The sequence below is a fragment of the Lissotriton helveticus genome, chromosome 5_1, assembly GCF_964261635.1.
Source record: "Lissotriton helveticus chromosome 5_1, aLisHel1.1, whole genome shotgun sequence".
NCBI lineage: Eukaryota > Metazoa > Chordata > Amphibia > Caudata > Salamandridae > Lissotriton > Lissotriton helveticus.
Genome location: NC_136065.1, coordinates 389,921,016 through 389,944,574, shown reverse-complemented (window position 1 = coordinate 389,944,574; position 23,559 = coordinate 389,921,016). Strand labels below are relative to the sequence as shown.

The 23,559-nt window shown below is 42.4% G+C and overlaps 1 protein-coding gene across 6 annotated transcripts in view; it reads right to left on the bottom strand.

Annotated features, from left to right (window-relative positions):
- Positions 1 to 429: 429 nt before the first annotated feature.
- The window catches only part of KIF17 (kinesin family member 17), a 542,173-nt gene continuing 519,043 nt past the window's right edge, over positions 430 to 23,559 (bottom strand). For 3 of the 6 annotated variants that reach the window (XM_078642577.1, XM_078642578.1, XM_078642582.1), the window contains one exon: positions 442 to 1,713. In XM_078642577.1, coding sequence (XP_078498703.1) covers positions 1,505 to 1,713 — 209 coding nt within the window. In that variant the 3' untranslated portion in view covers positions 442 to 1,504. Of the gene's footprint in view, positions 1,714 to 23,559 lie in introns of all 6 variants that reach the window. The other 3 variants (XM_078642579.1, XM_078642581.1, XM_078642580.1) reach the window with 2 other exon arrangements.

Below are 23,559 nucleotides of genomic sequence, written 5' to 3'. Positions count from 1 at the left end.
CAAAAGGTAACATTAATATATAAAGTTATTTAACAGCACAGGACAGGCCAATATGATTCACAAGGATACATAGGCTGGAGTGTCTTTTGTGAGAACATACACACAGTAGGAAATCAAAGTACATAGGCACTGGTAATAGTGAAATTGGCGGGACTTACTTATTTTATATGACCAAATCCTTTTTACCCAAATTAGGCATGTGACAAGAGTCAAAACTGCTACATCACAAGCTTCCTGCATTGGTTATATTAACTCGTAGTCCTGTAACAGCATTATCAGAATGGAAAGATGTGTCTGGCATATGTCTTTACTGTTCTCTCAACGTTGCTTTACAAACTTTTATGTGTATTTGTATACACATGTATAAAAATCAAAAAAGGGCTTAAGCAAACATTCGCGGTTTCACACCCAGAGAGGCACCAACTAAACTCCTATCTCAAAATGTAGTTTATTAAGCTTGTATCATTTGAGAATTGGACACCAAAGAGAACAACTACATTTACAAAACAGTTTAACATACAATGTAAGTGAATGTGGGCAGTGACCTTGGAGAAGGTCGCCATACAAGCAAGTCCTGTGTACATCTATTTGTTCTAAATCATGCAGTGCTGCTTTCACGTATTTAGAAAGCCTTCACAGAAGGAGAGGACCAGCCTGGTGAGGGGCTTCGTATTGCTGTTCAGAAGACAATTCTGCATGCAAGGAAAGTCCATGCTATATATTCTGGCATATATCTCCGCTGTTACGGAGAGCAGTCTTAGTAAAGAGGAACACATACATATTCAGTGAGACTTAAGACACAGGTCACAGTCCATTGATGAAAAGTGAGATAAACCCAAAATTGGTCCAACTGGTGCTAATAAGGTGGAGATGCCTACATCTGTTATTTCTAGGCACTTGGGTAGACACCATTTCCTTGGAGTGCTTGAACCAAAAGTTACAATCTCAGTGAATTGCAGTAATGAGAAAACCTTTTGGAGCTCCATACTCATGAAAAGACCAAATGAAAGGCAGCGCTGATGGTCAGTCCTGCTCAAGAGCCTTTAGCGCCACACATGAACACCAAATTCCTTGAGACATCTTTGACCATTAGAATCATTATCCATCAGTTTGTACAAGAAGACTGGATTCATATTTTTAACAAGAGCCCTGATGTCATTCAGATAAATTAAAGTGCCTTTTGAAAAGGGTATCCAGGTGCCCATGTGCTGCCAGATAGTATGCGCTCTCAGACTGAATACATCATTTGTTGCCCAGACTGGCTGTGAACTGGCAGGAATATGACAATGAAGGAAGAGAAGACGGACTCACAACCTATTGTGCTCCATACAGGTTGTGGTCTGTGAGTTCATGATATGATGCTGCTTAGTCAAAGAGAGGAGGCCGAATAGAATGTGTCTATTGTGACTAAGGTGCTGCTGCCACTCTGTAACCATGGTTGTTGAAAGCATAACACAACCTCCTGGCAGTAGGACCCCATTACAGCTCCCTGCACAGAGGAAGATCAGAGGGGCTCCAAGTTTGTTGGGGCTTTATTCTTTTTCCTCTTGTTTTTGGTGGGTGGTGCAATATGCTCCAGCGACTCCAGGCGGAAAGGGCGGGGCTGGGGCATGTCCAGCCCGACAGGTGACACAGACGACATGTTGGTAGGCATCATGGCGGAAGTGTTATTCAGAGGTGCTGTGAATACTGGCGGAGTGTTGTGCAGAGCTGCTGAAGAGAAGGAGAGAAATAAAGATTGTTACTGAAAGGAAAAGATGTGAAGATCTTCTTATGTATGTACATATTGCACACATTTTCAGCAGTCTTGGGAAATATTTTTTTTCCAAATTACTTTCACTTCATACCGATGTATACAACTGTTATGTGTATCTGTGAAGCGCACTATCACCTACAAGGGTATCCTGCTGTCGAATATAATGCGTCTTTGGCAGATAAATAAGGTCACAGACAAGAAGAGCTTTTGGAAAGGACGTGGGGTGAAAGCAGAGTACTAATATCTATTTAATCTAAAACTATTTGAGATCTCCAGGGCCAACAGGCCACCCTTTTGCCATTTCTCTTAATTTACAGCTTTAACTAAGCTTTCCGCAATCGTACTGTATGTTGAGGTGTAGCCTGTTTCTTCATTGCTCACCAACCTGTAGTAGGTGGTTGGTGAAAATAGCAAACACAGACCTGCAGGGGAGGGGTTTGTAGCTAGGCAGCAACGCTATAGTATAGTTTCTCCAAGGCTGCAATGCTTTTTGGGATTAATTGTCAGTATAGCATTTGTGATCTCTTGCAATCTTACAAACAAACAGACATGAAATGGACTAAAGTGTTTCACCCTTTTCAATTGGAACGCTGGAAATGTCACCTATATTTTAGAAAGAAAATGTCAAATTGCAAAGAATGGAATTCATTAAAACGGTAGCTAAGTGAAGTTAAGAGTTTGAAAATAAATTACCAAAAGACCAAGACAAGCAAAATTCTTTGAGGAGCATGCTGTATTGAGGTAGGGATTTGAAGCTCCGCCCACTCTCCGACAACATTCTTCATTGGCTTGTGTCATTGTCCACTGTAAACTGTGTCTGTTTATTGGTCAAAAGGCTTAGTAGTCACTCCTTAGCACCGTCCCGTCTCATTTTGTAACCTCCCTTGGCGACACCCCCTGTTACGTATGTTGTTGCTCGGTTGGCTTCAATTACAGCCTCCAAGCACTGTTTTCTCAAATATCGTTGTCCTGCCTGCTGTTGCAGGCACGACACACTCCCTCCTAACGCTTTTTTGCATTTTCATAGCACGCGTTTGCAATGCAATAGGTCTTGCATTTCCGAGAGTTTAAGCTATTGGCATTGTAAATGACAATGCCTTTTATTTATCTGTTTTAAAAACAACACAAATACAAGGAATTGTCATTTACAATGCCAATAGCTCAAACTCTCATAAATGCGAGACCTATTGCATTGCAAATGCTTGTTCTGCATGTGATTATTGTCGAAGATACAGTGTGAGACCTTTGAAAAATGCACAACACAAGGTAAAACGCAGTGGGGAGTGGGATTTTTTTCTATCCTAGTCACAGACTGAGCTAGCAAGACTGGCCTGATTCAGAGGCTAGGGCGAAATTCAGTGGAAAACTCCCCAGCAAAAATAAATAACAATAGAAAACTGTATGTTACGATTACTTTTGCAAGGTGGGGAAACTACGGCTAAGAAAATATAAATGCTGCTAAATTTTGAAATCAAAGTTATTTCAAGTCTCATAAGCAGTGACTATTATGTGGGCCACTGTTGTGCCAAGGGTACGTTTTTCTACGGAGTCAGGCTGTACCAGTTTGCTCCATTGTACATGATAAATTAAGAAACGACCATCCGGATCATGGCTTTGGATAATCCCCTATTAATAATTCACTGTTGCGGTTCCACGTATTTCTACTTTCTTCAAGAAGACCAAAAACCCACAAAACCAAGAGAATAGTTCAGTGAACCCTCCATGACCATTCAGGGCATGTTTTGGAACTCATTGTTTCAAAATGAGAACTTAGTCAGAAGCTCACTGGTCACGGGCAGTCAAAAAAAGTTAAAATAGTGTCCGCTCCAGGTATTTTGCATTAGTCTCATGGAGCAAGTGCTGTACACTCTACTCAAAGTTGTTGGTAAGCTTCACTGGACTTTTGGATGGCAATGAATGCTCTGGTGACGTGGACATCTGTTAGCCTGCCCTGAGGTATAACCCTGGTCAGACGTGAAGAGACCAAAAGCAGTGCACTGTGGCTTCTGGCCATAACACGGAAGCTGATGCAGGAGCAGCATGACCTGTGTTGTCTGCAGATTGAGATGTTGGTCAGTGTGAACATCAAACCTGGAATCGGGTTTCAGGCTGCAAGGCTTTCTCTAGGCAAAAGACAGGAATGTGGATATGATGGAAACCCAGAGGAAGGAGGCAGGGAACGAGAATGCAGGGATACACTGTAGATTGGACTCAAAGATGGTGGTTTCTAGATCTGTGCTTTCAGGACGGACAGCAGACAGAAAGCAAAAAAATGGAGAGCTGAATTTTGGGGTTGAAGGTTATTGTCTTGAAGGAGGCATCCAAAATACCATTGAATGAGCAGCTTAGGATTAGATTGAGTGTCTAGGAAGTACCAACATCTATTGGTACAGCATTCACACTCCTCTAGGAGGAATTGACACAACTGGGGAAAGAGGTTGAACAACACACAAGACAGTCACCAGAAGATGGCAAAGGAGAGAGTGCAATGTTTGGGTCTGAGGATGCAGGTGGCTGAGATGAAACTCAAGGACTTCATGGTGGAGTTACTGACCTGTCGACAGAGAGAAACTCCCATGAGGTTTGAGTGATAGTATGCCAGTTGACACAGACCATAATGTCCATTTCCCTTTCCCTTTCACCAGTTCAGGTAGAGGAAAGGAAAAAATCTGATTTGCTGAAGTGGCGGATGCAAGCCAAGCATTAATCAACGATCCCTTACTTCCAGTCCTGGAAGAAGTGAGATCATGCTGAAGAAAGTCCCCAGAGACTGATTCATTAGAACAAGTAAATTGATAAGCCACCGGAAGAATCATCATGGTGCAAACCTGCAAAGGAGGAGAAGGTGGGAAACGCCAAGGGAGAGAAACTTAAAGTCAGATTCCACAGAAGGACGTTGATTCCCTAGAAAGGGAGAAAGAGGCATCAGAAACCTTTCAGATGGAAGACAAATCATCTAATAACATGTTGGAACCCAGTCGCCAGGGTGAGTCAGAGCAGCGTCCCCCTGTGGCATGGTCGAAGTATGATCCATGGCCAAAAGCAAGTACTCTGAAGGTGCTAGAATCACTGGTGGGATCGAGGTCTTCCTGAAAGGCAGAACAACACTGTCGGCTTAATGTATGCATATGTTTATCAGTGGCGCAAAGAAATCGTGTTATTTACAAATAGTGGGTGAAGATGGTGTGAAGGAACCACTATGAACTAGTCTTGTTACAGTGACATGGTTTGAGACCTTTCATTATCGTGTCAGACATATCCCTGCTACCCTAGATCTGATCTTTTGCTTGCTTAAGTTTTGTGAAACAGATACTACATTAGGCCCTGAAGAGAATCCCCAACGACTCCAGTGGGATTCGAAACGCATAGGCCCCGCCACATTTGGTCTGCGTGAGCATCCGGGGACTCAAGTAGTTGATCCCTGAGCTCTAATGTGTACATTACCTTGCAGTAGTAATCCTAATGAGTTTCATTTTGTTTATCAGAGATATAGGAATGTACTAAAGAAAAATTGTCTCCCTCATTAGTATTGAAAAGACTTGCAGACCTTGGCTCTTTTCCTTTTGTTACCTTGTATATATATTGTATTATATTCTTTGTCCCCCTGACTGTGCGAATGTGTTTTGGTTGGTTGTGATATGCTTGTAATCTTGAATGTATGATTGTATGTAGAGTTATACTCCAATGTCCCACGTGTGTTTTAAGAATCTTTTTTCTGTATTATGAATTAAAATTGTGAAATATATCCCTTTAAAAAATGTTTTGAAATAAAAAGCTATTGATTAGCAATTCCCACACTTGAATTTCTATTCTAGATTTGGATGAATATTGGTTATTTAAATCATCCACATCAGTATTGGCACTTCTGTTCTGTTTCACAAATATTTTGGCTCAGCCTTACTGATTAGAGCCAGCCCTTAGTTGTTTCTTGCTTAAGTTTTGTGGCACTATACGTCGCAACCTCAGTGGCTAACTATATTGAGGAGATCACCTTAGAACACTGCCTCCTGACCCAGAAGATCCCAGCCATTCCAGACAATCACTCTCAGACAATCATTGTATTATAAATATTTGTTTTTCTTTTTTTATTGTTGTTAAAAAGCTACACGGAGCAATAAAGGATCTCTCGCTACCTGCCCTTGTGATCCCTGTTCCCTGTCCTTACATAGACTACATCAGTTTGCACACTTTGTGGCACAGCAGATGTCATGGTGTGGCACCTCTGCATACAGCACCACTGTAGATGAACTGCTTCTTATTGAGTAAAAAGTTACACTTCCGCTGAGGAGATGATTTGCTTTTGTTATGTCAAAAGATTGGGCAGGCAGAGATGCACCTTGCTATTCCTTGCTTTGTGAGGGAATGGTCTCTTCCTGGGTGTCTGAAGAAACTGATTTGATGTTGAACAGGTGATTTGATGTGGAAGCGCTGATTTGCTGTTCTCATGTCTTTAGTACAAATGCTGTAGAACATGGGGAATGCTTAGTCCTTTGTTCAGTTAAAGGTAGATTGGGGAAGAAGGAAACATGCACCATTGGCTTATTTAGGTAAAAATTCAAATAATAGGATTTGTCCACAAGATAACTATATCTTTTCCATACTGCTGTACATTGCTTTTATAAACATCTGAATTTTGCCAACATGATGTCTTGCAGATGTCAAGGACAGAACTACCGTTTTCCAAGAGAAGTATTTTAACTCCGACTTGTGATTAGTTCAAACAGGGCTAAGCTGACTCAGCAACAAGTTCAACTACCAAGGCACAGGTGGATGGTGCACTCGCTGGAATGTCTTGAAAAGACCCCCATTGACTCTTTGATGACTCTCTGTGAGGACAAGGTGGCTGATTGCAGAGAATTCCTACACGGAAAAAGGATTGCCTGTTGAAATGTACCTAAAGCGTATTTAAGCAAGATGTGGATATGGTAGGAGTTGGTGGGGTTGTGATTAAAGCTAAAGTAGGCCCTTTCTTTAACACCAGATGCAAAATAAGTTTCCATTTAACGTCATACATTTCAGTGATGAAAGAATTATAGGCCCACGCTAAGATCGGTCTACATTCAGGAAGAATGTCCAAATGGGCAAAATCTGAGTGAGCAGGCCCTCTGGTTCAGAGACTTGAGCCTGTAGTATAATACTTGCTCTTGCTGTCTCATATAAGATCTAGGCAGCTCTTAATAATGATTAGTGGGCAACCAGACAGATGCAATAGATCGGTGAACCAATATTGTCTTAGTGACTCTTCCTTCTTGGTTTTGCTGAGGACCCTAGAGACTGGGTAAATAAGCATAGGCAATGATGTTGCATCAGATCTTAGAAAACGCTTTCCATTTGGACACTAGTTTTCCAGTAATTACTGGCGCGAACCCGCATTACCTGTTCAGGAGAATAATGATCACAGTGCTTGAAGATCATCTGAAGCTGATGTTGATATAGCTCCTATTCGTGGAAGTCCAGTGGAGAACAACTTAGCACATCCATTAGGTAGTTGCTGAGTCTTGGGAGTTCTTCCGCTGAGAAGCGCACATTTTTGATGATCACAATGTCCCACAGTTCTTGTACCTCCTTGACATGATGTTGGAACTTGTGCGTTCTTGTATGATGATGTAACATAAATAGATTTTGTTGTCTTGACTTTTGCGCGCCATGAACTTGTTAGGAAACCTTTGATGCCAAGCCATACCGCTTGCAAGTGCTTCCTGACTGCAAGACAATGACAGGACGTTTTTTGCCCTCCTCCATCTACAGGCTTTTCATGGTAAGTTGTCCTCCAGCCCCCTATTCGAAGTATCCGTAATTAAGGTGGCGGTGGGACATGGCTGCTGAAAAGGTAATCTGATCAACAAATTCTCAGGAAGTCTACAATTTAGGAGTGCCTGCTAGAGAGGACACTATATCTTCTCATGTCCTTAAGGCTTGTTGTCATCACTGTTGGACAAGTTGCAATCTGAGTTGGAAGGCATGAATCAAACGAAATTCAATTAAGGGGTACTTGCAGGGTCTTTGCTGAACCATGGCACATTGAATATGTCTGTGGCCACAGAGATTACTTTTATAATGAGGTTTTGTGAGACGAGTACCTTTCCCTGAAAGGTGTCCAGAACAGTCTTCAGGAAGAGGAGATTTCTGGTATGCCGTAGTTTGGACTTACGCTCATTCAAGGTGAGACCTAGATGTTGAAACAGAGTTATGCAGGCATCTTTGGATACTGTAGCCCTTTGTACAAATGGGGTCTTCTGGAACCACTCCTCCAGTCCTGCTACAGGCACACCTGATGACCCTTCTTTCTTAGATGAGCTACCATCATCACTAGGCATTTTCTGAAGATCCTTGAGGCATACTTCAGGCTAAAGGGGTCTGATCTAAATTGATAATGCTGACCCTTCAACTGAAAATCTCAAATATTGTCTGTGCATTGTATGTATTAGAATATGGAAATTTGCATTCAGTGGTCTAAGGAAGTAAGGAAATCTCCTTTTCATGAAAATGAAATAACTTTCTATAAGGTGGTAATCCTGAAGGATTGACATGTCTTTTTTGACTAAGAAGAATCGGGAATAGAAGCCTCAGTTGGTTTGGTTCCTGTTCCATGGCACCTTCAATAGGCAATTGAAGAAGCTCTTGTTGCAATTCTTGACCATGGGGATGCTTTTCTTGCATTGCCTGGTAGCATGGAGATTTCTGATTGGATTCCAGGGAGTGCCCTTACTCTACTTTTCGTAGTGCCTAGGGACAAGTACTAGCTCTTCTGTACCACAAAACTCATAATAACTGGACAGTATAGATGCTTTTATTCTTTGGATATATTTGACCACAGAAGAATCCACACTCCATCTAAATTCTACTACTTGACATCCTTGCCAACTATTGAGTAAGAGCTGATACTTGAACTGTTATGACCAGAGGGTCCTGATTAAGACCCCCATGTAAACTGTGACTTAGTCAAAACCTCACTATTTGTAAATAAAGTTTGGACTGCAAACCACTGATTTTTGGCATATATTTGCATTGCTCTCTCACTGTGTCTTAAAATACCACTACTCCTGGTTTTTCATTAATGGGCAAAGTTGATACACTAAGCACTGCATGATGTCTCTACCAACCCGTTTATGTATAGCACAGTTACGATATTGATTTGTCATCATCTATATTTACTCTTAAAAATGTCATGGCTTTATCCCAGCTAACTGGGATTTTTCTTTAATACTTTTAATACCTGATTTGTGGCCCTTAATATGTGTGATTTTGTAATGATTAACACCGTTATAGTCCCTCAAAGCGTATGAATCCCTTTTCAAAACTAACTAGAACTAATCACTCTCTTTCATGGCAGTATATTACCCAGGTTCCTATGCTTATAGGTTTTGATACCATTTCCAGAGATCACTCGAGGGGGGCAGCCGGCCGTTCGACTGTGGACTCCAGATGCGGTGGCTAACACCGGCCCGAAATATTTAAAAAAAGGAAAAGCCTTACTTGGAAATATTGGATCCACTAAACATCCTTTAAGAAATCCGAGCAAGAATTTAAGGGTTTTGAATATTGGAGATAATATATATATCATAGGAAAATATCACATGATTGAGCCCTAAAGAAGTCCAATGAAGGGACGAAACGCGTTGGCTACACCGTGAGCAAAAAAGAAAAACAAGAATAACGATTTATCAAGAAAAACTTGATACATGTCTCCACGAAATTCTTTGGATTCTACTTGATGAGAATAACGATCTCACAAATCGATTCATGTTTATATTCAATTCGATAACTTTATTTCTGTCACAACGGACCATAAAAGTGCAGGATAAAATAAATACATAGCAAAGATTAAAAAAATAAATACCAGTATAAATATAAATTTGGACTCATCATTAAAACACATATTTGGAGAGTTAGAACTAAAACTCAATCCATTAACATAAAACTAAAATAAACATTGAATTAGTTATCGAAATAGTACATAACATTTTTAAAACAGGGGTAATCCCTAATAACCCATTACTTCGTTGGTGAATTTCCTGCGTCTTGCCACATTCCGTGCAAAAAGCGTGAGACAGCAAAGATAATGGAGGGTGCGTGTCGTACTTAAGAACTCTATATGCTTGATCACACTGACGGAAGCCTTGATTCCAGCAAATTGGTATCAACCAACGTTTGCGTACAGCCTGATACGCTGTGCAGAAGAAAAGGACATGGGTTTCGTTTTCCAGGTGGTAATTACAAGCTGGGCAGTCCGTGCTCTTGTTACTGGCCCATTTGCAAGTGAACACCTTAAGTGGGAGGGTACCCAACCTAAATTGCATATATAGTTTTCTTGCAAGTGAAGGGAAAGTCAGATCTAGGAATTCTTCCTTTTTATAGTCCACTTTGACTTGCAAAAACTCGGTGGTCAGTCTACCCCCTTCTGAACTCGCATGCATGGATGCTAAATTATGGCGCCTAAAGTGGTGGACCAGGTCAGCCTTATTTATCGCTGGGCATGCTAGATCAGGAGTATCCCAGAGCTCTGGTAAACCAATCCTGATACTAGTTGCCTTGATGTAGGATAACCACAGAATCTTCTTACTTTTCAATGCATCCCAGATTCCTCTAAATTCATTTTTGTAACAAGTAAGTTCTGGCACGAACCATAGTCTTCTCCAATACATTAAGGGACATAATGCCGTTATCTCCTCAATAGGGAGTAGCCCTAGGTCCATGCGAAGGGGTACAAGTGGAGTACTCACTGGGAGACCCAATAAATTCCTCAGAAATGCATGTTCCACCATCGCAAGATTGGTGACTTTTTGATGGCCCCATCGTTCGACCCCATACAATGCTGCCGATCTGGCCTGTACATTGTAGATTTCGATGACAGGGGCAGCAGGCTTAAACACAGACTCTCTATACAATTTCTGGATCCCCCCCACCACTTTAGTTAACCCCTCGATATCTGAGTATCCCATCCCAGATGTTCTCCCAAAGTGATCCCCAGGTACTCGAAGGTCTTAACTCGCCCCAGGGGAATTCCACCCAGGAGGGGATTCGGGCGTGCCTGCCTGGGGGGATTAAGAATCATAAACTTAGTTTTGTCTAAGTTTATCTCCAGGCCCCTGGTTGCACAAAAGTCAGCAAAGCCGTCCAAGGTTCGTTGGATGGGCGTTGATGTCTTGGACAACAACAAGGTGTCGTCTGCGAACATCAGAGCGGGCACCCGACCCGTAACTAACCTCGGCGCGTCAATGTCCTTTGCTCCAAGAAGGTGGTTAATAAGCCCATTAATGTATAGGGAGAACAAGGTGGGAGCCAGGACGCACCCCCTGGTTCACCGGAAAGCGCGCTGACAATTCTCCATGCTTCCCGCACCTGTCCTGCGCATAGGTACCAGCGTGGAGCCTAAATAGCTCATTCAAAAGGTTTAAAGGTAGACCAAGTTCCAGTAGTACACCCCATAATTTGCCCCTGGGGACCAGGTCAAATGCTGACCGCAGGTCAACGAAGATCATGTAGAGGCTGCTACCCTCCAAACTCACCGATGGCCAGTATATGACCTGGAGTCTGAATATCTGGTCCAGGGTCGATGTACACATCCTGAAACCGGCCTGGTATGGAGTTAAAATCTCGTTTTCTTCCATCCAGCACTGTATTCTGTCTAAAATAGTCCGTCCCATCAATTTTTGGGTAACGTCAATCAGGCTGATTGGTCTGTAGTTAGACGGTTTAAGGGGACAGCCTTTTTTGTAGATGGGGACTATTTCGGCACCTCGCCAGGTATCCGGGACATCCGTGCCTTTAAGTATGGCATTAAAAAGAACTCGTAAATATGGAGCCCATATTTTCGTCTCAGACCGGAATAAGTCCCCCGGCAGCTTGTCCAGACATGGCGCCTCATTGGGTACCAATTTAAGAATAGCAGCTTCTACTTCCAGGTCAGTAATCTCCCAGCCCCCCTCCAGTCGATACTCGTGGAGGAGGCCTGAGAGTGGGGTTACGGAGCCTTCCTCACTCGAGTGTGCATACAACGATCCGAAGTGTGCTTCCCAAACTGCAGCAGATATATTTGGTTCAGTGGCCGTTTTACCCGCCCTTGTCCCATAGCTCACAATTGTCCAAAAGAGTTTCGAATCTTTGGACTTGAGTGCCATTCTGAGATCTTCCCAATTGTCAGCTTCCCATTCTTTCTTTTCTTTAAGAATAACCCGCTTATAATTAAGCCGGCTTTGCTTGACCTTTGCTTTTACCGCAGATATCAAATCTTTCTTTACTTTCCTACATTTAGCATTATACCAAGAATGAACCGAAGCTAATTTTACCTTTTTACTTCCTTCTTGGTAAAACACATCGGAAAGTTTGAGGGTTAACTGTTTATGTATTTCCAGTGGCTTGTCCTCTGATCCAGGGTACGAAGTAGTTACCCCCACCTCGCCCATGTCTCTTATGAGAGGGACGGCCCTTTGATAAATATTGGCAAGTTTTCCTGGGGTACCTTGTATGTAGGGCCATTTGACTCTCCGCCTGTTAGTTAGCAAGAGCGGAGGGTCCAATATGTTTGGCGCAGAGGCCTGGTTAGTCAGGCCCAAACTACCTGGTTTAAGCGTCATAACGAGAGGATTGTGATCGCTATCATTCCTAGAATGAATCTGGAAATCCTGGACCACATCCCACATTCGGGTTTCCACCAGGATGTAATCAAGGATAGAATTGTGCCCTTCTCTATTGAATGTCATTCGGTCGGGTCTATCCGATTTTGTCCTCCCATTACAGGCCCTAAGAGAGGACAAAAGCGTAAGAGAGTTAATTTGTAGCACCAAAGGTGTCCATGCTTTAACTACCAGGATCTGAGGATCTGGGATAGACCAATATTGGTCCTCATCGTCTGGGCAGTCTAAGCTTACATCAGAAAGGGGCTCAAACTGACAGTTGAAGTCACCTCCCACGATTAGGGTGACTGCTGGATCTAGGGTTAGAATAAACTGCCTAAGTTGGTCAATGGCTCCAGACTCCTTCCCACTCTGGGTGGGCAATGAATCGATATTCATTAAAGCAGTTTGTCTATTATCTGGAAGTACTAAAAGGACACACTGCACATCGGGGGAACTAGTTGGAATCTGTACAGCAGTAGCACCCAGGTGAATACCCACCCAGATGCTTCATGTTTATAAATAAGTGTGTGCTGATCATCGCATCACAAATCTTATACTTATAGGGTAGCATTTTACTCGTGCTCTCTAGACAATCCGCGAGGCATGCTGAAGCTAACTCTGTAGCACAGGGTTTTCTTTCTGGATGGGCAACCACAAACTAGACAGTCAATGATGCTTGTGTTAGCTACAACCATGCACACCATGCATGATATCAGATTGGTATAGTCTTGCCAGATTTCTCTAGCTGTTATTTGAAGATCTAGAGAAAACACTGTTTCTCAACCGAGGTCATTGATTGGGTAAAGCACTTCAAGGCCCTCTCTATCAAAAAATGAAAGTGTGCAATACTGTCAAGGGGAGGGCTGGCTTGTAGTGGCATTTTTCTGGGAATTCTACAGCATGTATATAATCTTGCAACTCATTGATTTTTTTCATTTCTATCTCTCTCCTCTTCCAAAACGTCACCATCCTTATTCTCTCCCACACACTCTTAACCCTTGCCTTCATTTTTCTACTTTCCACTTAAGTCCCTAAGTGTTGGAAGCATCCACTGATTAGGAAGAGGCAGCAGTGGTCATTGGCGAGTCAGTCATGGAGACAGCGGTGTAGGGGGCAGAGCTTGCACTAGTGGTTGAAGTGGTACTTGTAGCTGAAGTGGTGAGTCTGGAATGGCTGGATAAAAGGTCGCCATCATGTGCAGACTTTAGAAAGTCCAAAGGAATCTGCACCATAGAATGTTCTCTGTAGTATCTCTCAGTTTGGAAAATGTCTGGTAAACTGCTCTGAATATAGCTGCAGGCACCATAACGTGCTAGTAGTGATTCCTGTTGGCCCTTCTCATTACCATCACACTGTGATATTTTCTAAATTCAGTTAATCTGCTCTGTAGGTAATCTCCAACTGTTGTTGTCCTCTGCCTCTTCTATGTCTAGCAGTTAGGCTGGGTCTACTTTATGACCTTCAGACCATTTGACGTGGAATGGCCATAATGGACCTGAGGACCTGAGGACCACAAGAGAGGATGACACTAAAACATCTGAGCTGACTTGTTCAAGTTGTGTTTTTTCTGTCATTGATGGTACTGTGAATGCGGTGGTCATTGCTGAGTTTAAAAACATTACCACTCATGGCAGGACTGTCAATGAGGGATCTATTGGAATGTGTAGGACAACTGACAGTGAAGGTCCCACTGACAAAGAGACCATCAACACTGCTTGTGGGGTCATCAGTTGGAGAGCTGTTAGTAAAAGGCCTACAGCCGCCAGCATCATCAATGACAAGGGTAGAGCCGACAAGGCTGGTGCCAACGCAGGTGTAGATGAGGAGTGTGCCAAAGGACTGCTAACTAGGGAGTCTTTGCAGCTGTTGACAATGATAACGATACACCTTTGCTTATAGACAAGCCAGCTACTTGTTTTTTTTAGAGTCGAAGGAGCCTCTGCTGTTGTCAGGGGTGTAGGCAGAAAATCAGCAGGAGACTTATAGAAAGAAGATGTCTTCCCCATTTGGGGGGGATGTCTGTTATGAAGCCTTTTTTTAATGATTTTGCCTCAACAGAGGAAGATTTTTTTATCTAGAAAGATAGACTTGGACGTTTCTTTTGCTAAGTCCAATCTAGACATAAGATGATACTTCTGGTTTTCTTCCTTCTTTATGGAAGTCGTAGGAGGGGCACTTCACACAATATCATACCCTGGATGGGGGTGGGGGGCAGATTGTTCTTTTTCTGTTGCATAGACTTCTAGTTTGAAATGTCTTGCAAATGTTAAATTTTAATACTGTATGATTAGCATATAGACGGTAAAGGCATTTGGTGTGTGGATCATCTGTGAAGATCTTTTTTGCTGCATTTGGAACAGGTCCCGAAGAGGGCCTGGTGTCTTTTAGATGAATCTCAGCAATGGTGACGATGAAAAATTCTCTCCTGGACCACTAAAAAACCAAGGACTCCTTCACTACAATGTGGGACCTGAAGATGACTTTGATGGAAATGATCCTGAGATAAAGCTGATGATAATATGGCAAATGTGCAGAGCTCTGTCACCCAATGAGCTGCAGAAATTCCGCTGATGAACAACTTGTTTCCGGAATTATCCACACTCCTACCAGGTAATTCTTGCGCATATTAATTTTCGCATAGGAACTGTTCACGAGAGAACTGTTTACGACGAGGTATGCTCCCGGGGAGTCACCTAATGTGTCTATTTCCCACTAGCCATCCCAAGACGCCGATCCGTCCTCCCACTGGAAAGGACTTCACAATTATTAGGTAAATTGCTGAACTTATCACGGCTATATCCACGCCATCCATCATGGCCTTAACCATTAGCCTTCCCATCCATCCAGGTTCTCGGAAGGTCTCTCGGTCCCGGCTGCAATTTCAGTCGGCCACGCCATCTGACGGATCACCTCCGTCAACGACTAGCCTCGTAGGTGAGAACCATGCTCCAACTCCCTGCTCCACCCCCCTCACTACCACGTTTCAATCAAGGTTCGCCCTGTCTCCGGCTGCTTTTCTAGTCGGCCACCGCCCTAAAGGCATCGCCCCATTTAACGACTAGCCTCCATTGTTAGATTCACTCCATTCACTATTGTATTATGCACCCACTCCTTATTTCACGTCCGTCAGATCACGACTAGCACGCCTTAGGCACTGCATAAATACCACTGAATTGTTACCCAATCACGATGAGTACTGTCTCTTATGTTTCTATGACTTCTCATCCCTCACTGATCTAGTGCATGGAACCATCATAGGTCTCTCTTTCTTAAAAAGAAAAATTTAAAAAGACAAACTAAGTAACATTATAGCTGTGTTTTTTTATATTCACCCTTTCTCTAAACGAGTTCTTTTTCTTTTGTGCCTTCTCTTCCTCCATTTCTCAACAGGCTTGTAAAGTAATTCAATATTCAGGCATTCATTTTTCTAGATGATGATCCTTGTATTCTTGCCTTAAGGATCGAAACGCCGTCAACATTTAAAATAGTTGCACACAAGTGTTCCATTGTGTTGCCAATCATGCGTTTACTATTTAAGGACAGCTTTATTTATTCTTATTTGTATACATGCGTCCTTTTTCCTTTTTTTGCCTGAAAGTATTTCTCTTTGTCTTCTTTCATTTCTGTCCTTCTTGTATTGGATACAGGACAGTATCCTACTGCATATTTGTGCTCACAGAATCTTTTTATTCCTTACATTGATTAAATAATGTGTCCGGCTGGACATTTTTTGCTTATAGTAAACATTGTTGACTATAATTCATTGTTGTCTGTTCACTAGATAAGTTAAGGACCATTGTTTCCTCATAAAAAAAAAAATCCAGAAATCCAACATCTGAGTGCCTTACAGAGGAGTGGAGTGACCACCTACATTGCCTACAGTTTGGGAAGATTCTAATGAGGTGAATTTGCCACTAAACAAACATAACTGTTTTTCCTATGGGGATGTTATTACCGTTTATTGCTATGATAATATACTGGGGATTTCCAGCCGGATGACGTGGAATGATTTAAGCATGTAAAACTTTGAAAAACTGAACACTGAAGAACTGTATACAAACATGTTTTTTTATTCAATTTGAGGATTTTCATTTGTATTTAGTACCACCCTGAAATACTGATGTCCCTGCTTTGATAGCTAAATATCTTCTAACACCTCTTAATTAACGTACATGCCCTTTCCCTGTCTGAGACAGGCTATGCAGAAAAGCGTTCATATATTTTTGCTGGCTTAATCACCAAGACAGCTCTTGCTACTGATATGGGTGGAAGTCTCAGTCAGAAAATTAACTTCTTCAGATCGTAGCAGTCACACCTTTACATAAAAATCTCAACAGCAATTTCAACTGTTTCAAAGACTGCCTGATGCTAATTCTAGTCAGCTTCTGGAGTGGCTCAACAGCATGAACCTGAAGGGCTTTACTTCTCAGTCAATGGACCAAATTAAATCACATGGTTTCTCCACCACCAGAAAGCTATTCTTGAAAACACACATGGCAACAAAGAACCATACAACTTGTTTCCCGCTATCCCCACTTCACAAGAACAAGCTGTACTTTATTGAAGCAGGATTTAGGTCTGATCCTCAAACGCCTGGATAGAGATCATATCCTACTCACCAACATCCTTTACTCCTATCAAGTCCAATTGAAAAGTATGGGCATTGGAGGAGCTACCTCTTGTTGGGTACACTCTCTTCAATATACCAGCAAGGAAAAACTTCCACTATGGTCAACCAAAAGGGGGTCTATCAGTTTATATCGCGTCGGACATCAAGATCAACTCAGAACAAATAGCCCCGTATGGGCCAAACATGCAATTAATAAAACTATCTATGCCGGGCAGACCAACTCCGACACTACTGGTTAACTTCTATGCACCTCCAAAGGTGAAAGAGAAACAAGTCGCATTGGATCAGCTAGTATCCATAATCAGGGACACTCGAAACAATAATCCACCCTGGGAAATCATCGTAACAGGTGATTTTAATTCAAACCTAATCTATACGCCTGAGAATGATGAGATTATAGCAGCTGACAATGAATTTTGGAATGTCAAACCTCAAACTCAGCTGCAAACAGAGCACTTCGATCCAATTGGTCGAAAACTGGTAACCAGCCTGGAATTCCTCGGGCTGCGGTTCCTTAACGGAAGAACCAAAGGTGATAACCCGCCGCAGTACACTCATCTAGGAACCTTGATGGCCTCAAGGCTCGACTACACAGCAGTCTCTCTTCCACTATTGCCATTCGTCCAGCAATTTTCAATAGAATACACCTCAAAAAGCGATCATTCATATCAGCACACTTATTTTAATTTAAAACTGACCAAATACCACAGTTGCAACACAGTGGGAGATAACCTCCCTACCACTAACCTGAAACGACTTAACTGGATAACGGCCAACATCGATGAGCTGCAGGCAAACGTGCAGAGACTAAAAATAGAGAGTGAGGTAACAACAGGTACCCAAATACAAAAATGGGAGAACTTTACGGGAAAATTAACAGCAAGTACATCCGTTCCAAATAAATCACAGCCTCCAACTAACAAAATTCCACTGCGAAAGAACCTGGCAAAACTCAAAATAGAGATAAGGAGAAACGCCAGAGCATTAAAAAAGACAACTACGTCATCCAAAGACTGGGTCCACAGACAAAACCTCAAGAAAGAATATAAAAAGCAAATGTGGGAATACAAAAGATCTCTGAAGGACGACTTCTGGGCAAAACTACTCTGCACCGCCAAGAACACCAACTCAAACGCATTTTGGAGGATCATTAACAGCTTAAATCACCCGTCAAACCCAACATCATCCAATGTCCAAGAAGCGGACTGGGTCGCGTTATTAACAGAGAGGTTCGCGGAGGTAACACTAGACCCGCCCAACCCAGGAGCAGCCCAACAAACTACCAACGAAGTGGCCAAAAAAAGAAAAGGGAGCATCACTTCCAGCGGTGGAATCAGAACCTCTTGCATGCAAACACCAAACCCAAAGGATGAACGCAGAGCAAATCCATCTCCAGACGGGGAATTCCTGGTAACCAGGCTTCACTGTGACGTGGTTAGTCCACGGGAGAAGAAGGACGCAACAAATAAGGTCAAACAAACACGGTACAGCGAAGACGACATAAGAAAAATCATAAGGAAGTCACGTGGCAACGGAGCTCGAGGGCCGAATGGGATCCCTCCAATAGTCTTCAAAACTGATCCGGACTTCTGGTGCAGAAAATTAAAAAAACTATTTGAAGAGATAACAAGCGAAAACCAAATACCATCAAGTTGGCAGGGCTCCATAATCTCACCCATCTTCAAAGGAGGAGACAGAACATCCCCAGCTAACTACAGACTGATCGCCCTCCTAGATGTGGAGGCGAAGTACTTTGCATCCCTTGTCCTGGAAGATCTAACAAATTGGTCCGACGACACAAAGAGAATACCGTTGAACCAAACAGGCTTCAGGAAAGGGACTGGGACACTGACAAATATTCTGTCTCTCTCAGTGTTAGCCGACAAATATCTCCGAAGAAAACAGCCCCTTCACCTATGTTTCATTGACTTAAAGGCAGCATTCGATAGCGTAGATCGTAACATCTTATGGAGAAAATTGCGCAGTTGGAACATCCCGGATAAAATCCTGAGAGGGATCTTACTCCTTTATCCCAACACTTGGATGGAAGTTAAATTGGGGAATGGAACACGGCTCTCAAGAAAAATCAATACCAGCAAAGGTCTCAAGCAGGGCTGTGTCCTAGCCCCCCATCTTGTTAACCTTTTTATGGCAGACCTAACATCAAGTCTAAATAAGATCCCATCCCATCCACCTAAATTAGGCTCCTTTCGCTAACTCATCTATCCTATGCGGACGACGTGGTACTGTTGAACCTAACGAAGATTGGCATCCAAAGGTTATTAGTAGGGCTGGCAGAATTCATAACAAACAACAACCTGGAGATAAACACAACAAAAACAAAAACAATGCTCATCACCAGGCGGCGGACAGCCAGCCCACACATCTACCTGGAGGGAACAAAGCTAGAGGCCGTGTCCAACTTCAAGTACTTGGGCTTCTACTTTGGTAATCAACAAAGCCATCAGCAGCAAATGTCGTACATCGCTCAGAGATCAAACTCACTCTCATTCGCTTTGAGATCGTTGGCTAAAAAGCTCACGGGGCCATCATATAAACCTCTACTGGCAACAATAAAAGCAAAAGTTCTTCCAACCCTGTCATATGGCAGTGTAGGATTGCATGGGAAAGATGCGGATCTGCTTAACAAAATGCAGACAGCCATCTTCAAATCCACCTTCCAAATACAACAGGGAGCCTCACCAGCTCAGACGAGGTTAGAATTTGGAATAATAAATGAAACACTGGTAAGAAAGTACGCAAATATCAAGTACTGGTATACAGTGAAACAGAACATGTCAGCCTCGGAATTGCACCAAGCACTATGGGAAGAAATAAGATCTGATGTTAAGTCCCCATACAATCAGTATCTTGAAAAGGCCATAACTGAGACTGGTTCAGAAAAGGGTGTGGTGATGGACAGAGCATCTGAATTAAGCAGAACACTCATACCCAGTCAAAAGATCAGGGCTTGATCCATCACCGTTTTTTAGCTCACTGCACCATCCCAGTTCAGAACTTGGCTACATGCAAATTAGTCTGTCCCTGGCCCAGTGCATCATGGGAACAGGGCAGACCAAACTACCAAGCCAATTCTTTACTGGAAAGGAAACAAGCTTCCGGGGACCGGTTTCTGGCATTGCAGCCGTCTTCGGCCCGGCTTGCTTGAATCCTGATGGTGCAGTGAGCAAGGGACTCATGTCTGAGCATACCCTTCCACTCCTATAGTGGCCAAAACGATTCAGAAAAGGGGGTGGTGATGGACAGAGCATCTGAATTAAGCAGAACACTCATACCCAGTCAAAAGATCAGGGCTTGATCCATCACCGTTTTTTAGCTCACTGCACCATCCCAGTTCAGAACCTGGCTACATGCAAATTAGTCTGTCCCTGGCCCAGTGCATCATGGGAACAGGGCAGACCAAACTACCAAGCCAATTCTTTACTGGAAAGGAAACAAGCTTCCGGGGACCGGTTTCTGGCATTGCAGCCGTCTGAGACTGGAACAAGAAAACTTTGGGAACTCAACCTGCCTTACCCGGCGTTCAAACATGCTATAAACAAGTCGACAAAATTCCACTCCCTCTTACTTGATAAAGCTACGTTTAGTACCAGAAAACACGCATGGATGGTCCTATCAAACTACAAAACACTCGTGGCAGCCCCATACCCAACAATCACATTCCCAGCTCACAGAAAACAAAAATTAATGGGACTCCGTTTGGGGAAACTTCCATCAATTATGGACCAACCAATCTGGGTGCACGACGGACCCAAAATCTGTAGACTATGTGGGAGGAGCAACGAGGACTTCATTCATCTTGTCTGTATCTGCCCGAATGTAGCTCAAGCTCGAATCTCTTTTTTAAAAAAGCCTATGAATGAGCGGGGCATAAGAACGTGCAGATCTGCAATCATGGCAACTTTTAACCCAATAGACACGCAATTGAACTGCCTACTACTAAAGTTCCTTGCAGCCCACTCCCAAGCACTAAAACACAACTTGGCACCCTGTCCACAAAAGGATAACACGACAGTGGTAGCTCGGGGAGAGGGCTCTCCAGAACTTAACAGAGAAAATAACCAAGAACTTCTGAACTAAGTTAGACAGACTGCACTTTGATTTCACTTCATTCTATTTTAAATAACAAACTCTGTATTAGACTGAGAATGTTTTAGAACCTATTAACAGAGATTGCACCTATATATTAAGAAATTTTAAACGCATTAGTCGATTTTTTTAAATGTATTGTTGTGGTTTTAATTAACTGAAACAATAAAAAAAAAATTCATTTCATTTCAATTGAAAAGTAGAAAGCACAGATGAGCCACACTCATTAATGGACTGAAGAAATATATCCACTTGTCCACCTTCTCCTCACCCATGAGATCTTCACTAACGTACATCTTAGCCTGCATAATGTTCAAGACCAGTTGTGTCATCTACAAGGCTACAATCGTAAATACACTTCCATAGCTAGTAAAAACAACCAACATTTCTGTAGATTAGGACAACACACAAGGGGCCAGATGTAGGAAGCCTAATACTGGTCGGTAACGGCCGAAATTACCGAATTTCGGCCGTTACCGACCGGTATTAGGCATTTGAGATGTAGGGGCCTAATTTAAGGATCCGGTAATTTACTGAATCGGTAATTTAAGGAATCAGTAAATTACCGAATTCTTAAATACCGATTCGGTAAATTACCAAATCCTTAATGTAGGAAGCACTCAAGCGAGTGCTTTTCACTTGTAAGGATTCGTTATTTACCACCAACTACAAGTTGGTGGTAAATAACGAAAACCGTTAAAAAAGCAATTTTGGGCCATATGTAGGAGGCCCAATACCGGTCGGTAACGGCCGAAATGACCGAATTTCGTCCGGTACCGACCGGTATTTGGCATTTGGAATGTAGGAGGCATGATTGTAGGATTCAGTATTTTACCGAATCGGTAACTTAAGGAATCGGTAAATTACCGAATTCTTAACATACCGATTCGAATCCGTAATGTAGGGAGCACTCAAGTTAGTGCTTTTCTGAGTTTAAGGATTCGTTATTTACCACCAACTACAAGTCGGTGCTAAATATCGAAAACCTTAGAAAAAGCTAATTTTTTGCTTTTACAACAGTGCGATGTGGCAGACATACATGCCCTTAGGGCATGTCTGTGTGCCACATGTGAACACATGCACGATTCAGGGGTGCAACAGGGTGTCAATGTGACACCCTGCCACCCTTGAATATGTGCCCCCTATTACCGATTCGGTATTTTCCGAATCGGTAATTTCCATTCATTCCTATGGGCCTCCAGGCCCATAGGAATGAATGGGGAAGACCGAATCGGTAAATACCGAATCGGTATTTACCTAATTTTACCGATTCGGTAAAAATTACAGAATTAATACTATTTACTCATTTTAAAATACCGAATCGGTAAAATTCAGTACATCTGGCCCAAAGTCTTTATAATCCACAAAAATGCAGACTAGGAGGTGCAACATAAAGGGAACCAGGCATGGCTTTTCACACTATGCATCCCTGCACAGTTTCAATTAGCCTTTAGCTTCCACTCTTCTGAAAAGAGCTGAAAGTAATATCTTCAAGGACACCCTTTCTAATATCCAGAATTTAACCTAGTGTCTCACACTTTGATATTACATAAAGGGAACTGATCATCAAACTTGCATCTATATGCTTTTGGAATGCATAATGCTCCATTGCTCCCTTGATCATTTGCAATTTATAAATGCAACACATAGAAATATTATGTATTTTAATGACCTGTTCCACTAATGCAGGTATGGAAGTCAGATGTAACTAGAAAAAAATGCTAATTTGGTAATGTTTAGTAGATTCTTTGCATCAAGTACTATCATTGTTGTTGCTTAGTCCTTCTTACTGTGTTGATCGTCTGTTCGCCGCTGAGGATTTGTCAATCCATGTAACAGTGTACTTTGTTATAAGTGACACAGCTTTTTAATTCCACATTGGTATGTACTTCATTCTCTTTAACCAGGGTTCCAAGGCACCAAGCGACTTCCTGGCTGGGAGTTGAGGAGCGGTGTACGTAAAGTGTGAAGTTGGTAAACACCAAGAGGCTTGCAAAAATGGCATGCCGCAGTGGATCATATTACATATAGGACTGATTTTCTTGTATAATAAAATTTCTCATCTGTATAATAAGGAATATTATTTATGTGCTTTCTGAGTAGAATTTCCACTATTTTAGTAAAAGAGCTATCTATTAAAATTAATTTGTGGCAATTTTGCTAACTGTTTCACCTTTCACGATAATCAGTCCAAGACCTTTAGACTGTGGTTTAAAGGGGCTCCAGAGACCACATTTTTTTGGATGGAGACAGAATCTCTCTTCCCCTTGAACATTTGTGTGATTTAATTGAGGTGGGAACTTAGAGTTTAAAAAGCTCACCAGAGCTACATTTTGCTCAAGGTGCGATTTCCTGAATGATGAATCAGAGTACCAAATGTCTAAATGAATAAGTATCACACCATCTCAGCTGGCTCCATACAATATGTCCATGTAGAACAAGGG